General features: G+C 45.5%; 1 protein-coding gene across 1 annotated transcript; it reads right to left on the bottom strand.

Moving 5' to 3' along the window:
• Positions 1–1,105: 1,105 nt before the first annotated feature.
• On the bottom strand, positions 1,106–13,813 carry LOC136653412 (vomeronasal type-2 receptor 26-like). The gene is made up of 4 exons (XM_066630312.1): positions 13,698–13,813; positions 12,401–12,692; positions 5,908–6,034; positions 1,106–2,007 (listed from the first exon to the last, which is right to left on the bottom strand). The coding sequence occupies exons 1-4, from the start codon at positions 13,811–13,813 to the stop codon at positions 1,106–1,108; spliced, it is 1,437 nt and encodes a 478-aa protein (XP_066486409.1).
• Between the last annotated feature and the right edge of the window lie 3,054 nt (positions 13,814–16,867).

Here is a 16,867-nt window from a genome sequence, read left to right as displayed (position 1 = left end):
GGGTCCTAAATCTCTCAATTGGCATTGGAGGGGGGGGGGTGCGTTAATAAACCAAATCGGGAAACTCCCATGCTTTCACACTACCATGAGAGCAAGTCCCACTGAATACAACAAATTTTTCATCTGAGGAGACATGTATAGGAATGCACTGCATGTCAAATGCAAAGTAAGCCAAGTGCACATGTCAACCTCCCAACCACCCCTATTCCCTCTAGATGGGTGGGCACAGAAGGGAAGAGTGGACAAGGATGTGGCTTGAAAGCCACAGAGGTCTAAGGAAGGTCGGTGGCAGTTGATGACACCTCCAGGCTTGCTGCCTGGGTTCCTACACCCCCAGCCCACCTAGCTATGCTAGCGGTCTGAGGAAGCTTTCTTGTTTCCATCCATCCATTTAAGCCATTTCTGCCCAACGTTGCATATACACAACAGGGACCAAATGTGTACACTTGTGGGCCGGGCAAAAATGGGTTAAGTTATGGAAGAGTTGGAGGTAAAATGTCTACCTTTGCCCATCTTGTAAATCTTGACAATTGGGAGGGGGCTTGTGAACATAATCCTGCTTTCCCTCTGATTGTTCCCAGAAGAAAGATGATGTAAATGGTGCTTGTAAGTTTGTGTGAATGAGAGCGAGGAAAACTGTTGCAAATTTGAGAAATGTGCCACGAAACGTGATGGAGAAGAGTCACCCATTCTTGAAAAAATAAAACACTTTCAATATGATTTGGAACTATGCCTTTGAGGGCAAGAATGATATATTTAACCTTTTCCCCAATGAAGATTTGCTGATGAAAAATTACAATTCCATTGAGGCTGTTGTCACACGGAGGAAGATTTTCAGGCATGACATATATGTTTTAACAGAGTCTCACAAGATTGATATACACCCAGTATATAGTAATAAATAGTAGCAATTAAGTAGTAGTTTCTCTTTAAAGAAATGTTCATTAAGCTATCTACATGCATATTTAATATAGGGAGCATTTTGGAGTCCTTCAAGAAAGATCTATATATGGTAACTGCTGGGACAGAAACTCTCACAGATAGTGTTTTGTATAGTGTTTTGTACACACACACAAGGTCAAAGAACACCAAAGCGTGAAATGCTTCAGTCTTTTCTTCTTGTTAGTTTTTCTCTGTTGTTCAGCTTAGGTCTCAGCACAATGATGTAACATTTGGGGAAAAAGATCCAGCCCAGCAGACCAGCACTGGAGGCCAAGATAGAGAAGATCTCCACAGCTACCATGTATTTTCCTTTGGTGCTCAGGTAGGTTGGGACAAAGGAGAGCCAAACACTGCAAAAGACCAGCATGCTGAAAGTGATGAACTTGGCTTCATTGAAGCTGTCAGGAAGTTTTCTGGCAAGGAATGCCACCGTGAAACTGCCAATAGCCAAGAAGCCCATATAGCCCAAGACACAGTAAAACATAGTTACAGACCCTTCATTACATTCCAATACAATTTCCATAAGCACTGAGTGTGTGTCAGTGTCTGGGAAAGGAGGTGAAGTTGTGAGCCACAAAATACATATGCCGGTCTGAATAAGAGAGCAGGAACCAACAATGGAGGTGGCCAGTCTTGTCCCCACCCACTTCCTCATCCTGCTTCCTGGCTTGGTGGCCATGAAAGCCAGAACCACCGTGATGGTCTTTGCCAGCACGCAAGAAACAGCCACTGAGAAGATGATGCCAAAAGCAGCTTGTCGGAGGAGACACGTCACTGTCATGGGCCGTCCGATGAAGAGCAACACGCAGAGGAAGCAGAGCAGGAGGGAGATGAGGAGGGTGTAGGTGAGGTTGCGGTTGTTGGCTTTGACAATTGGAGCGTCGTGGTGTTTCACAAACGTTCTTAGTACCAGAGCTGTGACCAATGAAAGACAAAGAGTAATGAAAGCCAAACAGATCCCCAGAGGGTCTTCGTAGGACAAGAAGGCCACAGCCTTGGGAATACATGCATCTCTTTTTTGGCTCGGATAGCTTTCATCTGTGCATTCATAACAGTCATTCATGTCTACAGAGGAAAAGATGCGGTCTTGATTATACCAACATGCCATGAAACTCCACAAAATACCATCATTCCTAATCCTCTGACCAATAGCATTTCCAGTTGTGGGCCTAAATCAGTAATTTGGCTTGTAAGCCCCAAGGTCTGGAATGCCACCTGATAACGAAGTCTTCGTAAACATGTCAAAAGTCCCACAGCAATGTACAGTGCAAAAAAAAAAATGCTTTGGAATGCCCAACTGTCATGTTACAAAGTCATCAATGATGGCGGCTTAGAGGAAAAGTTGAGAGGGTACTTATCAATGAATTTTCTGTATGGTGATGGCAACTGGCCTGGATGCCTTTAAAAGGGGATTGGACAAGTTTCTGGAGGAAAAATCCATTACGGGGTACAAGCCATCATCAGTGATGGCTGCTTAGAGGAAAAGTTGGGAGGGTACTTATCAATGAATTTTCTGTGATGCAGTACCAACTTTGGGTCACGGATAAGCATAAGAATTGTAATCAGCGAGGGAGCTACTCCTCGCCCTTGAAAGATTCATTTTCTCTTTTGATTTCACCCAAACCACTCACCAGTCTTATTACAATTTTTTTTCCAGAATTAATCATAATTTTATTGACAGTTAATAGTGGTAACTTATGCATGTGCACATTTACACATATTTACGTGAGACATCACATTATTTCTTCTTCATCAGCATTCTACCTTCTAACTAACATAAGAACATAAGAACATAAGAACAGCCCCACTGGATCAGGCCATAGGCCCATCTAGTCCAGCTTCCTGTATCTCACAGCGGCCCACCAAATGCCCCAGGGAGCACACCAGATAACAAGAGACCTCATCCTGGTGCTCTCCCCTACATCTGGCATTCTGACTTAACCCATTCCTAAAATCAGGAGGTTGCGCATACACATCATGGCTTGTACCCCATAATGGATTTTTCCTCCAGAAACTCGTCCAATCCCCTTTTAAAGGCGTCTAGGCTAGACGCCAGCACCACATCCTGTGGCAAGGAGTTCCACAGACCGACCACACACTGAGTAAAGAAATATTTTCTTTTGTCTGTCCTAACCCGCCCAACACTCAATTTTAGTGGATGTCCCCTGGTTCTGGTATTATGTGAGAGTGTAAAGAGCATCTCCCTATCCACTCTGACCATCCCCTGCATAATTTTGTATGTCTCAATCATGTCCCCCCTCAAGCGTCTCTTTTCTAGGCTGAAGAGGCTCAAATGCCGTAGCCTTTCCTCATAAGGAAGGTGCCCCAGCCCCGTAATCATCTTAGTCGCTCTCTTTTGCACCTTTTCCATTTCCACTATGTCTTTTTTGAGATGCGGCGACCAGAACTGGACACAATACTCCAGGTGTGGCCTTACCATCGATTTGTACAACGGCATTATAATACTAACCGTTTTGTTCTCAATACCCTTCCTAATGATCCCAAGCATAGAATTGGCCTTCTTCACTGCTGCCGCACATTGGGTCGACACTTTCATCGACCTGTCAACCACCACCCCAAGATCTCTCTCCTGATCTGTCACAGACAGCTCAGAACCCATCAGCCTATATGTGAAGTTTTGATTTTTTGCCCCAATGTGCATGACTTTACACTTACTGACATTGAAGCGCATCTGCCATTTTGCTGCCCATTCTGCCAGTCTGGAGAGATCCTTCTGGAGCTCCTCACAATCACTTCTGGTCTTTACCACTCGGAAAAGTTTGGTGTCGTCTGCAAACTTAGCCACTTCACTGCTCAACCCTGTCTCCAGGTCATTTATGAAGAGGTTGAAAAGCACCGGTCCCAGGACAGATCCTTGGGGCACACCGCTTTTCACCTCTCTCCATTGTGAAAATTGCCCATTGACACCCACTCTCTGCTTCCTGGCCTCCAACCAGTTCTCAATCCATGAGAGGACCTGTCCTCTAATTCCCTGACTGTGGAGTTTTTTCAGTAGCCTTTGGTGAGGGACCGTGTCAAATGCCTTCTGAAAGTCCAGATATATAATGTCCACGGGTTCTCCCACATCCACATGCCTGTTGACCTTCTATAAGGTTTGTGAGGCAAGACTTACCCTTACAGAAGCCATGCTGACTCTCCCTCAGCAAGGCCTGTTCGTCTATGTGTTTTGAGATCCTATCTTTGATGAGGCATTCCACCATCTTACCCGGTATGGATGTTAGGCTGACCGGCCTATAGTTTCCCAGGTCCCCCCTCTTTCCCTTTTTAAAAATAGGCGTGACATTTGCTATCCTCCAATCTTCTGGTACCATGGCCGTTTTGAGGGACAAGTTGCATACCTTAGTCAAGAGATCTGCAACTTCATTCTTCAATTCCTTAATAACCCTTGGGTGTATGCCATCAGGGCCCGGTGACTTATTGATCTTTAATTTATCAATGAGGTCTGAAACATCTTCTCTTTTAACCTCTATCTGACTTAACTCCTCGGTTAGGAGGGGCCGTTCGGGCAGCGGTATCTGCCCGAGGTCTTCTGCAGTGAAGACAGATGCAAAGAACTCATTTAATTTCTCTGCCATCTCTAAGTCTCCTTTTATCTCCCCTTTCCCTCCCTCACCATCCAGAGGGCCAACCGCTTCTCTGGCGGGTTTCCTGCTTCTAACATATTTGAAGAAGCTTTTATTATTCCCCTTAATGTTGCTGGCCATGCGTTCCTCATAGTCTCGCTTGGCCTCCCCTATCACCTTCTTACATTTCTTTTGCCACAGTTTATGTTCCTTTTTATTCTCTTCATTAGGGCAAGACTTCCATTTACAGAAGGAAGCTTCCTTGCCCTTCACAGCCTCTCTAACTTGGCTGGTTAGCCATGCGGGCACTCTCCTGGATTTAGTGGAACCCTTCTTTCTTTGCGGTATACACCTCTGCTGGGCCTCTATTACTGTTGTTTTAAGCAGCCTCCATGCACTCTGGAGAGACTGGACTCTTTTTACCCTCCCTTTCAACCTCCTTCTAACCAGCCTCCTCATTTGAGGGAAGTCCGCCCGTCGGAAGTCAAGGGTTTTTGTTAGAGATTTGCCTGGTATTCTTCCCCCAGCGTGCACGTCAAAACGGATCGCAGCATGATCACTGTTCCCCAATGGCTCAGTAACGTTTACATCTCTAACCAGGTCCTGTGTACTGCACAAAATTAAATCCAGAGTCACCTGTCCTCTGGTGGGCTCCGTGACTAGCTGATCTAAGCCACAGTCATTTAGCACGTCAAGAAATCCGGTTTCCTTATCGTGACCAGAACACAAATTGACCCAGTCAATATGAGGATAATTGAAGTCCCCCATGATTACAACCCTGTCCTTCCTTGTCACCTCCCTGATCTGTTTCCTCATTTCAAGGTCCCCATCAGATTTCTGGTCTGGAGGACGATAGCACGCCCCCAGTATTACATCGCTGCACAAGCCTGGTAATTTAACCCACAGAGATTCTACGGTGGAGTCGGACCCACCTTCAATCTCTACTTTGCTGGATTCTATCCCTTCCTTAACATAAAGGGCCACCCCACCTCCAACACGCCCCTGCCTGTCCCTCCTGTAGAGTTCATAGCCCGGGATTGCGGTATCCCACTGATTCTCCGCATTCCACCAGGTTTCCGTTATGCCCACTATGTCAATATTTTCCCTTGTCACCAGACATTCCAGTTCTCCCACCTTTGCTCGTAGACTTCGGGCATTCGCATAAAAGCATTTTATGCCTGTTGACCTTTTCAAAGAATTCTATAACTGGGTTTAAGGATTGCAAAGGGGGTGTGTCCTGTGTTTAGTGGGAAGACCAAATTGATTTATATTAGCCAGTGTAGCATTGTTCCCCATGAAGGTGGAAGTAACCCTAGCATTTTCCTAATCTGATAGGATTACAGTCCTCCTGTTGGATACCTCTGTGCAGTCCATTTCTTACCCTTCTGGTCTGAAATCTTCCCTTCTGGACATGGGATGCAATCATAGCAGCAAAATGGTTCCCCTTCCTTCACTCTCTTGCTAAATCCAGGATGGCAGCTCTCACTACATACAGAACGAGGTTGAACCTGAAACATATGTGAAAGATGAGATGGAGAATCATGGGGAAAATGTGCTTTAAATCCTTAGCTTTCTGGAGCCTTTTTGTATTCATGAAAGAGATGAAGCATCTTAGCAATATGTGAATGGACTCAATATGGACCACTTGGTATACTATAAACAGTTGCTCTTTTTCTTTTGAAAACCAAAAGGAGCCAATCAGGGGACAGATTAGAGGAGGGTTGAGGGCAGTTCACCCAGAGGTTCAGGTGGGGAGCTGGAGACAGTATGGTGTTGGAAAGGGGTGATCATGGCACATACCACATCCCCTCTGTCCTTCCCTAGCCCCCTGACTCTCTTCAGACTTACACCAGATAAGGAGCTGGTATAGGTCTGAGGATTCCTTGCAGGTGACCGACAGAGAGTTAAATATGATCTTAACCTATTTCTCTGGAGCCATCTTGTCTACTGTGGACCCAGCTTTACTGTGTAACATTATTACAATGCTATAAAAACTTATTAGTTTTCAAAAAAATTCCTATGTGAGTTCCACTGTTCATTGATTTGTCCGTGGTTCTCCAAAGTGCTCCATCACAAATCTGCAGCAGGTGCTACTGGATCTGAAATTTCAGGAGTTGGCCAAGTGGTTAGATCTTCCGATGGCTAATAACAGTTGACAGTGTCTCATGTGACCAACCCTTGACATTTGTCAGGGTCCCCCTGACTTACCTGGGGGAAACCTGGAGGGAACAGGCTTGCAGGGTGAGAGGGCAGCTCAGGGCAAGGAGGAGACAGGCCCCAAGGCCAGCAGCAGGTGGAGTACTGGCCTGGAGAGCCAGGAGAGGAAGAAGAGGGGAGGAACACCAGGCTCCAACCTTTTGGCTCTCACAAGCAGTGAGGGGAAGGGCCAGAAGAGGCCAGTCAGCCTTTTAACCCTCCCATGGAGGAAGGGGCGGGGCCTGGAGGGGCTGGTCATGAGCATAAAGCCCAGCTGGGCCAAGGATGAAGCCAGTCTGGGGCAGGCAGCTGGAGGGAGAAGAACCCAGCCTGCCTATGAACTAAAGACTGGCTAGGAGCCAAAAAGCCCTAGCAGCTGGGGGAGAAGGGCCCAGGTGACGCAACCCCCTTCCCCCACACTCTCTGCTGAGGCCCCAGTGGCTGGGCCATTGCTCTGGGAGACAGAACCTCCAGGGCCCCGCCACTGCCTCTTGCAAATACCTGTGTCCCTCCTCAAGGCATTCAATACTTCCCCTCCTTTGTGTTGCCTCTCCTTCATTGCCCACCGCAGGAAACAGGACGGTTAACACTGAACACAATGAAACTAATTCACACACCTGCTTTGAGTGGCAATGATTAGTAGATGCAGAGAATGGAAGCATATTGGCATACCCCTGCTAATTGGGCAAGAGGCACTTTTTCAAGTGGGTGCTCGCTCCTCTTTTTAGCAGGGGGAGAGTAACTGGCCCACCTCACCCCAGCAGTGTCTGTTCTAGTGGCTGTCTGCTGGTGTTCTTTTTGCATCTTTTTAGATTGTGAGCCCTTTTGGGACAGGGAGCCATTAGTTAATTCATTTTTCTGTGTAAAACGCTTTGTGAACTTTTAGTTGAAAAGCGGTATATAAATTCTGTTAATAATAATAATAATAATGAGCAGAAGCCATGCGTTTTGAGCAACATTAACTTTGGTCCTAATGATGGAATTAGCTGAATGCTGAAGAACATTCATTTTGAGCTTAGATCCATTCACCAGAATAGCGATTTAGGGCGCAATCTGATCCTGCTCTGGAACAGGCAAGCCAAGAGGCTTGTACTGTATCCAGTGCAGGATAGGGGCCCAAAGTGGCTCAGCCAGAAGTAAGGGGAAACACCCTGGCCCCTATGGGTCTGCTCAGACTTGTGCCATCTCCTGAGGTGGTACAAGTCCAAGGAGAGCTAGGCGACTTGAAGCTGCTGCAAACTCCCGGGGAACGGGTTGGGAGCCGGCATAACTGCTGGATCCCAGCCTCACCTCCCACTCCCCACCCACCTGCCCCAGGGCCACCCACCACTCGACATCTCCCCGTCCCAGTACGCCTCCTCCCCACTCACCCCAGAATCTTGTGTTGGCTGACGCAAGGCTTGGTGCCTACGTCAGCACTGAGGATTATGTCGGTCTCTGCAGGCTGGTGCGCCTCTGCCGTGCCAGCCTAACCGACTCACGAGGGGGCACGTTTCTGCCTCCTCCACATTTGTGCCTTATGGCATGTTTGTGACCCTCTTGGGTCAGCACAAGGGACTTACACTGGGCCAACGTGCAGTCTGGATTGCGTTGTTAAATAATATATTCAGTCCCACTAAGCTTTTCTGAATCCAATGCATGCAGGAGCTCAGCAAGCAAGCCAAAAGCAGCTGGAGCATCAGCTCTTTTTCAAAGCATAAAATGTCTCCATCATAGTAAGTATTTATAGGGAATTCTATTCACTGAAAGTAACTGTGCATATCAAGGCCAAAACTTATATAGTGCTCATTCAGTACAGGAAGTCTTCCTGGACTTGCCAACAACATCATCCTACCTGATTAAACCATCTGTGCCATGTGATGGCATCCTCATTGATGGTGAATGCCTGGTCTGGAAAAGCCTGGGGATCCATACTCCCAACTTTCACTCTATGAAAGGATTGATTGGAGGAAATAATCCAGTTGATAATATCAAATCCAGCAATTAACTCCCCATTGTGGTCAAAAGAAACTTTGTCCCCAGCACTGTTATTAAATGAGACGATTCTTAGGAACTAGATGGAAAAAGAACGTGTCGAAAGAACATGTAGAAAGCCTGCAGCTGGATATTTGAGATGATCATTTATTAATTTGCTTTATATTTTTTTTTTTTTGTCTATTAGAATGTAGACTCAAAGGGCTTGGGACACAGCCTGCTTCATAGTTGTATATTTTTCTTTCACAAGGAAGTACTTGGTACTAAGTATTCTCCAATGATCTGCAGAATGATCACTGGTCAGTTTTGGGGCTGGCCAAGACTGATGGGAGAACACTGATGGAAGACTGATGGAAGACTTCCAGGACTGCTGGAAGAGGATGCAATGACTGAGGCACTTGTTTTTACTAACCCAGAGGCTACAAGCAGAACACTATATTCAAGGAAAACTACAGTGGGCACAATCCTATGTTGCGCAGGAACAGGCAAGCCAAGAGGCTTGTGCTGTATCCAGCGCAGGATAGGGGCCCAAAGTGGCTCAGCCAGAGGTAAGGGGAAACATTTCCCCTTACCTCTGGGTAAGGTACCCTGGTTCCTATGGGTCTCCTTAGACTTGGGCCACCTCCTGAGGTGGCGCAAGTTTGAGAAGGGCGGAGTGGCCTGAAGCTGCTCAGAGCTCCCCTGTAATGGGGGTTGCAATCTGGTATAACTGCCAGATCCCTGCCCCGCTCTCCACCTGCCTACCCCCAGAGCCACCCACTGCCTGCCCTCCCCCTGTCCCAGAATACCTCCCTCCTGCCTCCTCCCTGTCCATCCTGGAGTCTTGGGTTGGCTGAGCTTGGCTGACGCAAGACTTGGAGCCTCTGTTGGCGCAGAGGCTTCTGCCAGCCTCCGCAGGTCGGCGCGCCTCCGAGCACCGGACTTGCCAAATCATGAGGGACTTGTGCCAGCCCAACATGCAGTCTGGAGTGCGCTGTGTATCACTGAATAGAGGTTGTTACTCATATGAGAAGTTTATAGAGAAGAGGGAGAAGAACAGAGATACGTGTTCAAAAGAGTCAATTCTGCATTTCTGTCTACAAGTGCTCAGAAAGAAAATGGGAAATGGGACAAAGGAAGAATTTTGAACACAGTTTATTTAGAGATGGGCCTGCTATAATCGTTAATTCATGGTGTTTTGCTGCATGAGGAGGCCGAGTTCATTACCTGCCACAACTGCTGGTTCCAGAGCTTCAGTTCCCTTCCTTCAAGTAGGATTTTGTGTGGGTATGTAGACGACGACAGGGCATGTAAAGCACGAGCCACAGCATGGACAGCATTGTAAACACTGTAGCTGTGTCCAAGCATGCTCATTTCAAAGAAGGGTCCTGGAAGGCTTCCGAGCTTCTCATACCCTGTGCAGATATCTTCATTCACTGTGCCTTGGTCTGAATCTGGGAAGACACAGTTGAATGCATTTTGCCAGAAACTTCTGATAAAGCCATCTCCATTGGTGCTGAATGGGTTTCTGCTCTCAAGAAACTGGTGAAATCCTGGTGGATCTGTGGTGTGCATTGTGAAGGATATTGCACCATGGAATATTTCTGCATTCCAAATCCTTTGATAGGGATTCAGTACAAACTCTATCTGGGCAGTCAGTAGGAAAACTTTACCTTTTCCACTAGCCTGTTCTGATAGATATGGCAACCATCTCAGAATTGTCATAAAATTTGATTCTCCATAGACAACGACTATGTTCGCTTTAGCGTCCATAATTATATTGTGGATTTTTGCCACTTGTTGGAACATCTCACTTATTTCAGAGACAAAAGTCATTCGGGGGATTTGTTTTACGAAGGCAATGCAGATGCCTCTCTGGGAAAACACTGGAGACACCATCTGCACAAATCTTTCTCCGTCTTCATTTTCCACAGTAACAAGTCCAATCCACGTCCAGCTGAAATGCAGAAGTAAAGAGAGAATCCCTGCATACTGAAGGGCTTCCTTGGGGACCATCTGGAAGAAGGGCAGTCCTGGGGTTTTATCATCCATTTGTGGAGCAGGGCCATAGATGAACTAATGAAAAATGGCCAGGTGGGGCCAAGAGAAAAAAAAATAGCATTTATATGACTTTTTCAAGAATTTAAAACACTTCATGTACATTGTGTTTCAGCAATTTTTTCAACAACTGTGTCGAGAGTGTTATTGTTACTATTCGCTTGTTACTGACAAGTATCTGAGGCTGAGAGAACAGTGGCTTTCGTGACAACACTAAGGGCGCAGTCCTAACTCCTTATGTCAGTGCTTTCTAGCACTGGCATAGCAGTGCCAATGGGACGTGTGCTGCATCCTGCAGTTGGGTGTCACTCACGGAGACCTCCTCAGGGAATGTTTGTTCCCTTACCTTACAGCTGCATTGCCCTTATGTCAGTGCTGGAAAGCACTGACATAAGTGGTTAGGATTGCGCCGCTAGTGTATTGTGGCTTCAGGATATTACCGGCCTCAGAACTTCCATTCCATATCAACTACACAAGATTCAGGAGCCGCATAACATAGAATGCCAGCTGCACTTCAAATACAAACACTCCAACACCCTTATCTGATGTCATTATACCTTCAGAACTTCAACAACTGATGACTGTATGTGAGGAGCATAGCAAGGAGGGGAATGACCTGCTTCGAGAAGGGGGTGCTTTCATTGTTGCTTGCAATGGGGGTGGCAAGTCTATAGTGAAAGGTGTTCTAATTCTGCCACATTGGGCACTTTGCAATCTGCCACTGATGCAACTCGCATGTGCACACGAGGGCCCTAGGTAATCCCACATTAAGAGAATAAGATGTTCACAATGCAGTAAAATCTTGCTTACATTTCCTCACAATCATATCCATGCCTACTGAGAAGTAAATTTCATTGTATCCAGTAGGGCAGTGGCTCTTTAACTGGCAAGTCGCCACCCACCAGTTTGTGTAATGCTTCCCCAGTCCCTTTAAGGTGCAGGGGAAGAGGAGAGGCAGGGAAGCGATCTCCAGGATCGTGTCCCTAAAGGGAGTGAAGTGGGAGTGTTTTCACTTACTTGGACTCAGTGAGGGCTGCTGGAGACTGCTGGAGGTGCAGGGAGCCCTGTGCAACCCTTCACAGAGATTCCTGAGGTTTGGAATCATGAAACAGAGTGACTGCAATGCACCTCATTGAACAAGTGATCTTTATTCAAAAAGATGTTTCCTTTATTCAAAAGATCACTCATCCTCGCTTTCAAAAGGTATATTGGTGGCTTACAGTATGACTTACTGATCCCCAAGAATAAAGCTACAACATTGCTACATTCCACCCCAGCAATAAAATAGTCACCCCTCCCTTTGATGTTCCTGGATTGGCATGGTTCTATCTACATAGCATGGTTCAAATTATATACCAGGAACTGTAAATGAATGAAGCATTAAGTATGCCAAGTGAGCCATATACAAAGCAGAATAGCATCAAGCATGAAAGCACTGATTGGCATGTTTCTGTGAAATTGACCTGTAATACTGCAGAAATGCATGGCTTCCTCAACTCCATAGCTACCCAGAACAATATAAGACTGAATCCTCATTATAGTTTTTTTCCCCTATTCTGATTCATAGGTCCACTTCTCCAAACCGCAAAGTCTGGAATAACAGTGAACATATGAATGAAGCCTTAAATTCTCATAGAACTGTAAGCAAAGAGACCAGGGTATCCTACCTGTGGAACTTTGTAAATATCCAAGACACTTGCCACATGACGGGAGATTTGGGAGTCCAGTCCTCCAATGACCACTATCAGGTTATGCTGCATGTCACATTTATAGTTGGGGACAAATCTCTCCAGGGAAGACAGAAGCAGCATTGTGACATGATAGGACCACTTGTCACTGAAGTAGCTGTCATAGATGTGGAATCCCAAAGTGACGTTGGGTAAGATGTGGGGATTCTCATTGATCTCCTTCACTGCAAATGCCACAGCCAGGATGTGTTGGTAATGTTTTGTTATTGTCCTAGAATGAGAGTTTCAGTCTTTATCAGGAAGGTGTTCCAAACCATAACAGAATGACTGAAACTGGGTATTGCATGTGTTGAAACCCTTTTCTTTTTTTAACATCATATGCCTTGCCTTTCATGAAGAGGTGTAGGCCCCATCATACAAACACATGTTTCACCTTTAAGATGGAGTGCTGTATAGTTGTAGTGTTGCATTAGAAAGAGAAGGGCACAAGAAGATGTCATGAAACACAGCAAGTAGCAACCAATCCATATTGGTATCAAATGTCAGGAAGATACTAACATGATCAGGGTGATTGGAGTGATGACACCAAAGACCACTACAATGTACTTCACATGAAATAAGATCAAGTTCACTCTTTTAAAAAGTTCAAATATTTAAGTTTCAAATATCGAGATGGACAGTTTGGGTAGTATCTTCGTCAAAGAAAGGTATCCCTGGGCCTTCTTCCTGAAAGCCGCTCTACAAACGCAGTATTATGTAATAATCTGGTTTGGGTCAGTCAGTCAGTCAGTCAGTCATTCTGTCTGGTGAATGTGATGTGATGTGAGAAAGCAATTGATGGAAGAAGAAAAACAAGTGAGGAAAAAAATAAATTGTTATACAAATAAGTCAACTAATGTTTAGAAGCATCTATGGAGTGACTTTCCTTCTCTGTGTTTCTACTCTTCAGAACTTCCTTCATGCAATTAACCTTTTCTGCAGTCAGTTTAAGAGCCACTGTTTTGCGGCTGCAGCTCTTAGGGCACAATCCTAACCCACTTTCTAGCACCAGCATAAGGGCAATGCTGCTCCGAGGGAAGGGAACAAACATTTCCTTACTTTGAGGAGGGCTCTGTGAGTGCCATCCAACTGCAGGATGCAGCACACGTCCTATTGGCACAGCTATGCCAGCACTGAAAAGTTGGTTAGTATTTGGGCCTTAAGGTCTGAGCTTAAGTGATGAATTATTTCATCACTCAAGTGATGAAATAAATGGATAGAAGAACAAACTTCTTACGTAAGCTGTTCGAGTAATGTTGGTGGGGGTTCTTCGGTGAAGTCTATTGAATCGGCAAGAATGAAGGACTGAGAAGCAACCCCTCCGATGATGAGATCTCCCGGCTGATGATACATGTGGAGTGGAGGGTGTGGATCACGGACTTGGCACTTACCAATGTGAGCCTTGCAGGCCCACAGAAGCAGCACTTCCAGAGACAGCAACACAAATGCCAGCATCCTAAGCACAGGACTTGCTCCTCACCCCCTAAGTACAGTCTCCATATTTCCTCTCCCAAAATGAATGGTATTTTGTCTCCTAGAATACCTGGACTCTGGAATGTAGCGTCTAAAGTACCCAAGATACGTCTGATGCTTCCTTGCCTGTTTCTTGCCTTAGTTCTAAATGGTAGTTCTGGGAATAATTATCATGTCCATCCCTGTCTTTACTGAACGTTTTCCCAGCTGCCACTGAAACTTCATAGAGTTTTTTTTTTTTAACAAGTACCTGAGTTAATTACATTCTGTTAAGATAATTAAACAAAAAAAAGCTGTTAGTTCATAATTGGTACTCCCTGTGGAATTGATGAAGTAAATAATGATTTTTGGTTCTGAAGTGTCAACAGATGTATTGTTTAAGAGTGAGGGACATGTAGGTTTGGAATGACCTACAGCAAGTTCAGGACACCCAAGAATAATACTCTATTGCAGTGGTTTCCTAACTTTCCAGCACAGCGACACACCTTGTCCTCCACAGTGGGTTGCATCATGATGTTCATTGCAAGGCCTTCTCGGGAGGCCTCTTTTGGGCCACACTGAGCCAGCAATGCACACTATTGACCTGTGTGGGCCTCAGAATGGCCCACAGAAATGATGAGAAGCGACTTCCGGTTAAACTGGAAGTTGTGTCCAAAAACTGGAAGCCACTTTCAGAGCTTCTTCAGGACATTCCAAGGCCTGTGGAGGCCAATAGATTGGATCGCTGGCCCAGCATGTCCTAGAAGAGGTCTCTGGGGCTTTCCAATGCTTCTGGAATGGCTGTAATTTGGAACCGACCAGAAGTAGTTTGGACAGGGGGGGAACCCATGACACACTACACCCACCAGTAAGTTATGGACCAGACTTTGGGAAACTATGGTCTATGGCAGCCATATTTTCAACCACTATATTTTGGCACACTGGTGGTCTGCAGGTGTGACACAGGAGTTTGGGGGAGGGTCATTTATTAGTAGGGCCATTGGGGGATGTGAGCCCCCCCACCAACAGCAGTATGTGCCTTGTCAATTGTCAGAAAACTGATGGGATGCCTTGACAACTTTAGTACCTTGTCAGTGGGCCAAGAGGCAAAAAAAGGTTGAAAATCACTGGTCTATGGTCTGAAAGTCCAGGAAGACTGTATATGTTCATGAAAGGGCTGTGTTTCTGGCAGTGCTTTTTAACCACCTGTAACATGCACACATTCAGGAAAAACAATGTGGCTGCTCAGGTTCTGTGTATTGGCCAGTGGTATAGCTGTATAGTTTAGCAGGAAAAAGACTACAGAGAATTAGGTGATAAATGCAGAAACAACAGGATTAATTATAGAACCATAAGGAAAATAAAAACAATGATTCAAAAAACAGTGCCTAGCTGAACACACTCATTCAGTTAGACAAAAAAAATCTATTTCCACACATTCTTTTAAACGTGACTCCATGTATAAGATGTGTAAGATGAGTCTGAAGGTAACTCCTGGCATACAGTCAGGGAGTACACTTTGGGCCAAATCCTCCCAATCTTCCAGCACTGGAGCAGCTCTGCCAACAGGGCATGCGCTGCATCCTGTAGTTGGGGGGCTTTCATAGAGGCCTCCTCTAGCTAAGTGAATGCTTGTTCCCTTTCCTCGGGGCTGCATTGTGTCTGCACCAGCATTGTGCATTCATAACAGTCATTCATGTCTAAAAAGGAAAAGATGTGGTCTTGACTGTACCATGCCATGAAACTCAACAAAATACCATAATTCTTTTCTCTTCTGACCAATAGCATTCTATCCTGTCGGTCTAAGGGCCAATTCTATGCTTACCTAGTGCTGGCACTGATCCCTAGCCCGTGCGCTAGGTACTATAAACATGCCATAAAGCACGTTTATGCTACATGGGGAGTAGGGAGCACTGTGCCCAGTACCAATATGTATGTAGTCATACATGCTACATGGAAGGTCAGCCATTGACTGATCTTTTAAGGTGAGAACCTAAATGGTTAATTCTCTTTTCTAGGTTTAGGAAAAGAACAGAAATTAGAGCCAGAAGGTTGACCGTGTTCTTCTGTGCCAGGTAGGAGTTACAGTGTCACAATGACTGATGAGAACAATAGTTGGAAACCCCTTTTGGGGAATTACAAAGTTGTAGGGTTCACCAAGATCGTTCATAACCAAGGTAGTGAATAGTAAATGAGGTTCAAATGACATAGTACTTGGGGGGAAGAGGCTTTTCCTGAACTTGTTTATGTCAAGGCATAAAGGTTACTGATGGGATATGGTCTTTGGGAAGAATGAGACTAGAGTAGCAGGCAAAGAAGATCTCTATCCAGGATCCTGTAAATTGGCTTGTGATTGATCTACCATCGTAAGAATAAAGCTTCTAAAATTCTTTAAAGAGTTTTGACTCTTTTGAAGTGCGTCAATCAACCAACACCAATTTTTTCCATCACTGGCAGTCGCTTTTCAGGGTTTCAGACAGGACTGGGCTGTCAGTCTTTTCTTCTTGTTATTTGTTCCTTGTTGTTCAGCTCAGGCCTCAGCACAATGATGTAACATTTGGGGAAAAAGATGCAGCCCAGCAGCCCAGCACTAGAGGACAAGATAGAGAAGATCTCCACAGTAATCATGTTTTTCCCCTTCGTGCTCAGGTATGCTGGAATAAAGGAAAGCCAAACACTGCAAAAGACCAACATGCTGAAGGTGATGAATTTGGCTTCATCAAGAAATGCCACAGAGAAACTGACAACAGCCAAGAAGCCCATATAGCCCAGGACACAGTAAAACATAGTCACAGATCCCTCATTACATTCCAATACAATTTCCTCCAGCACTGAATGCTTGTCAGTGTCTGGGAAAGGAGGAGACATTGCCAGCCACACAATACAAATGCCTGTTTGAATGAGGGAGCCGGAAAGAACAATGGAGGTGGCCAGTCTTGTCCCCACCCACTTCCT

The sequence above is a fragment of the Tiliqua scincoides genome, chromosome 5 (assembly GCF_035046505.1).
Source record: "Tiliqua scincoides isolate rTilSci1 chromosome 5, rTilSci1.hap2, whole genome shotgun sequence".
NCBI lineage: Eukaryota > Metazoa > Chordata > Lepidosauria > Squamata > Scincidae > Tiliqua > Tiliqua scincoides.
Note: the sequence above shows the minus strand (reverse complement) of the source record. Positions and strands in the feature narration are given on the sequence as shown.

Bases quoted from the DNA above. Each gene is read 5' to 3' on its own strand.
- LOC136653412 (XM_066630312.1), bottom strand. From the start codon at position 13,813: ATGTATCATCAGCCGGGAGATCTCATCATCGGAGGGGTTGCTTCTCAG. The intron at 12,693-13,697 runs GTAAGAAGTTTG...CTCTCATTCTAG, and splicing joins ACATTACTCGAACAGCTTAC to GACAATAACAAAACATTACC. The intron at 2,008-5,907 runs GTAAGAAATGGA...TTTCCTCTGTAG, and splicing joins GAAGATTTCAGACCAGAAGG to ACATGAATGACTGTTATGAA.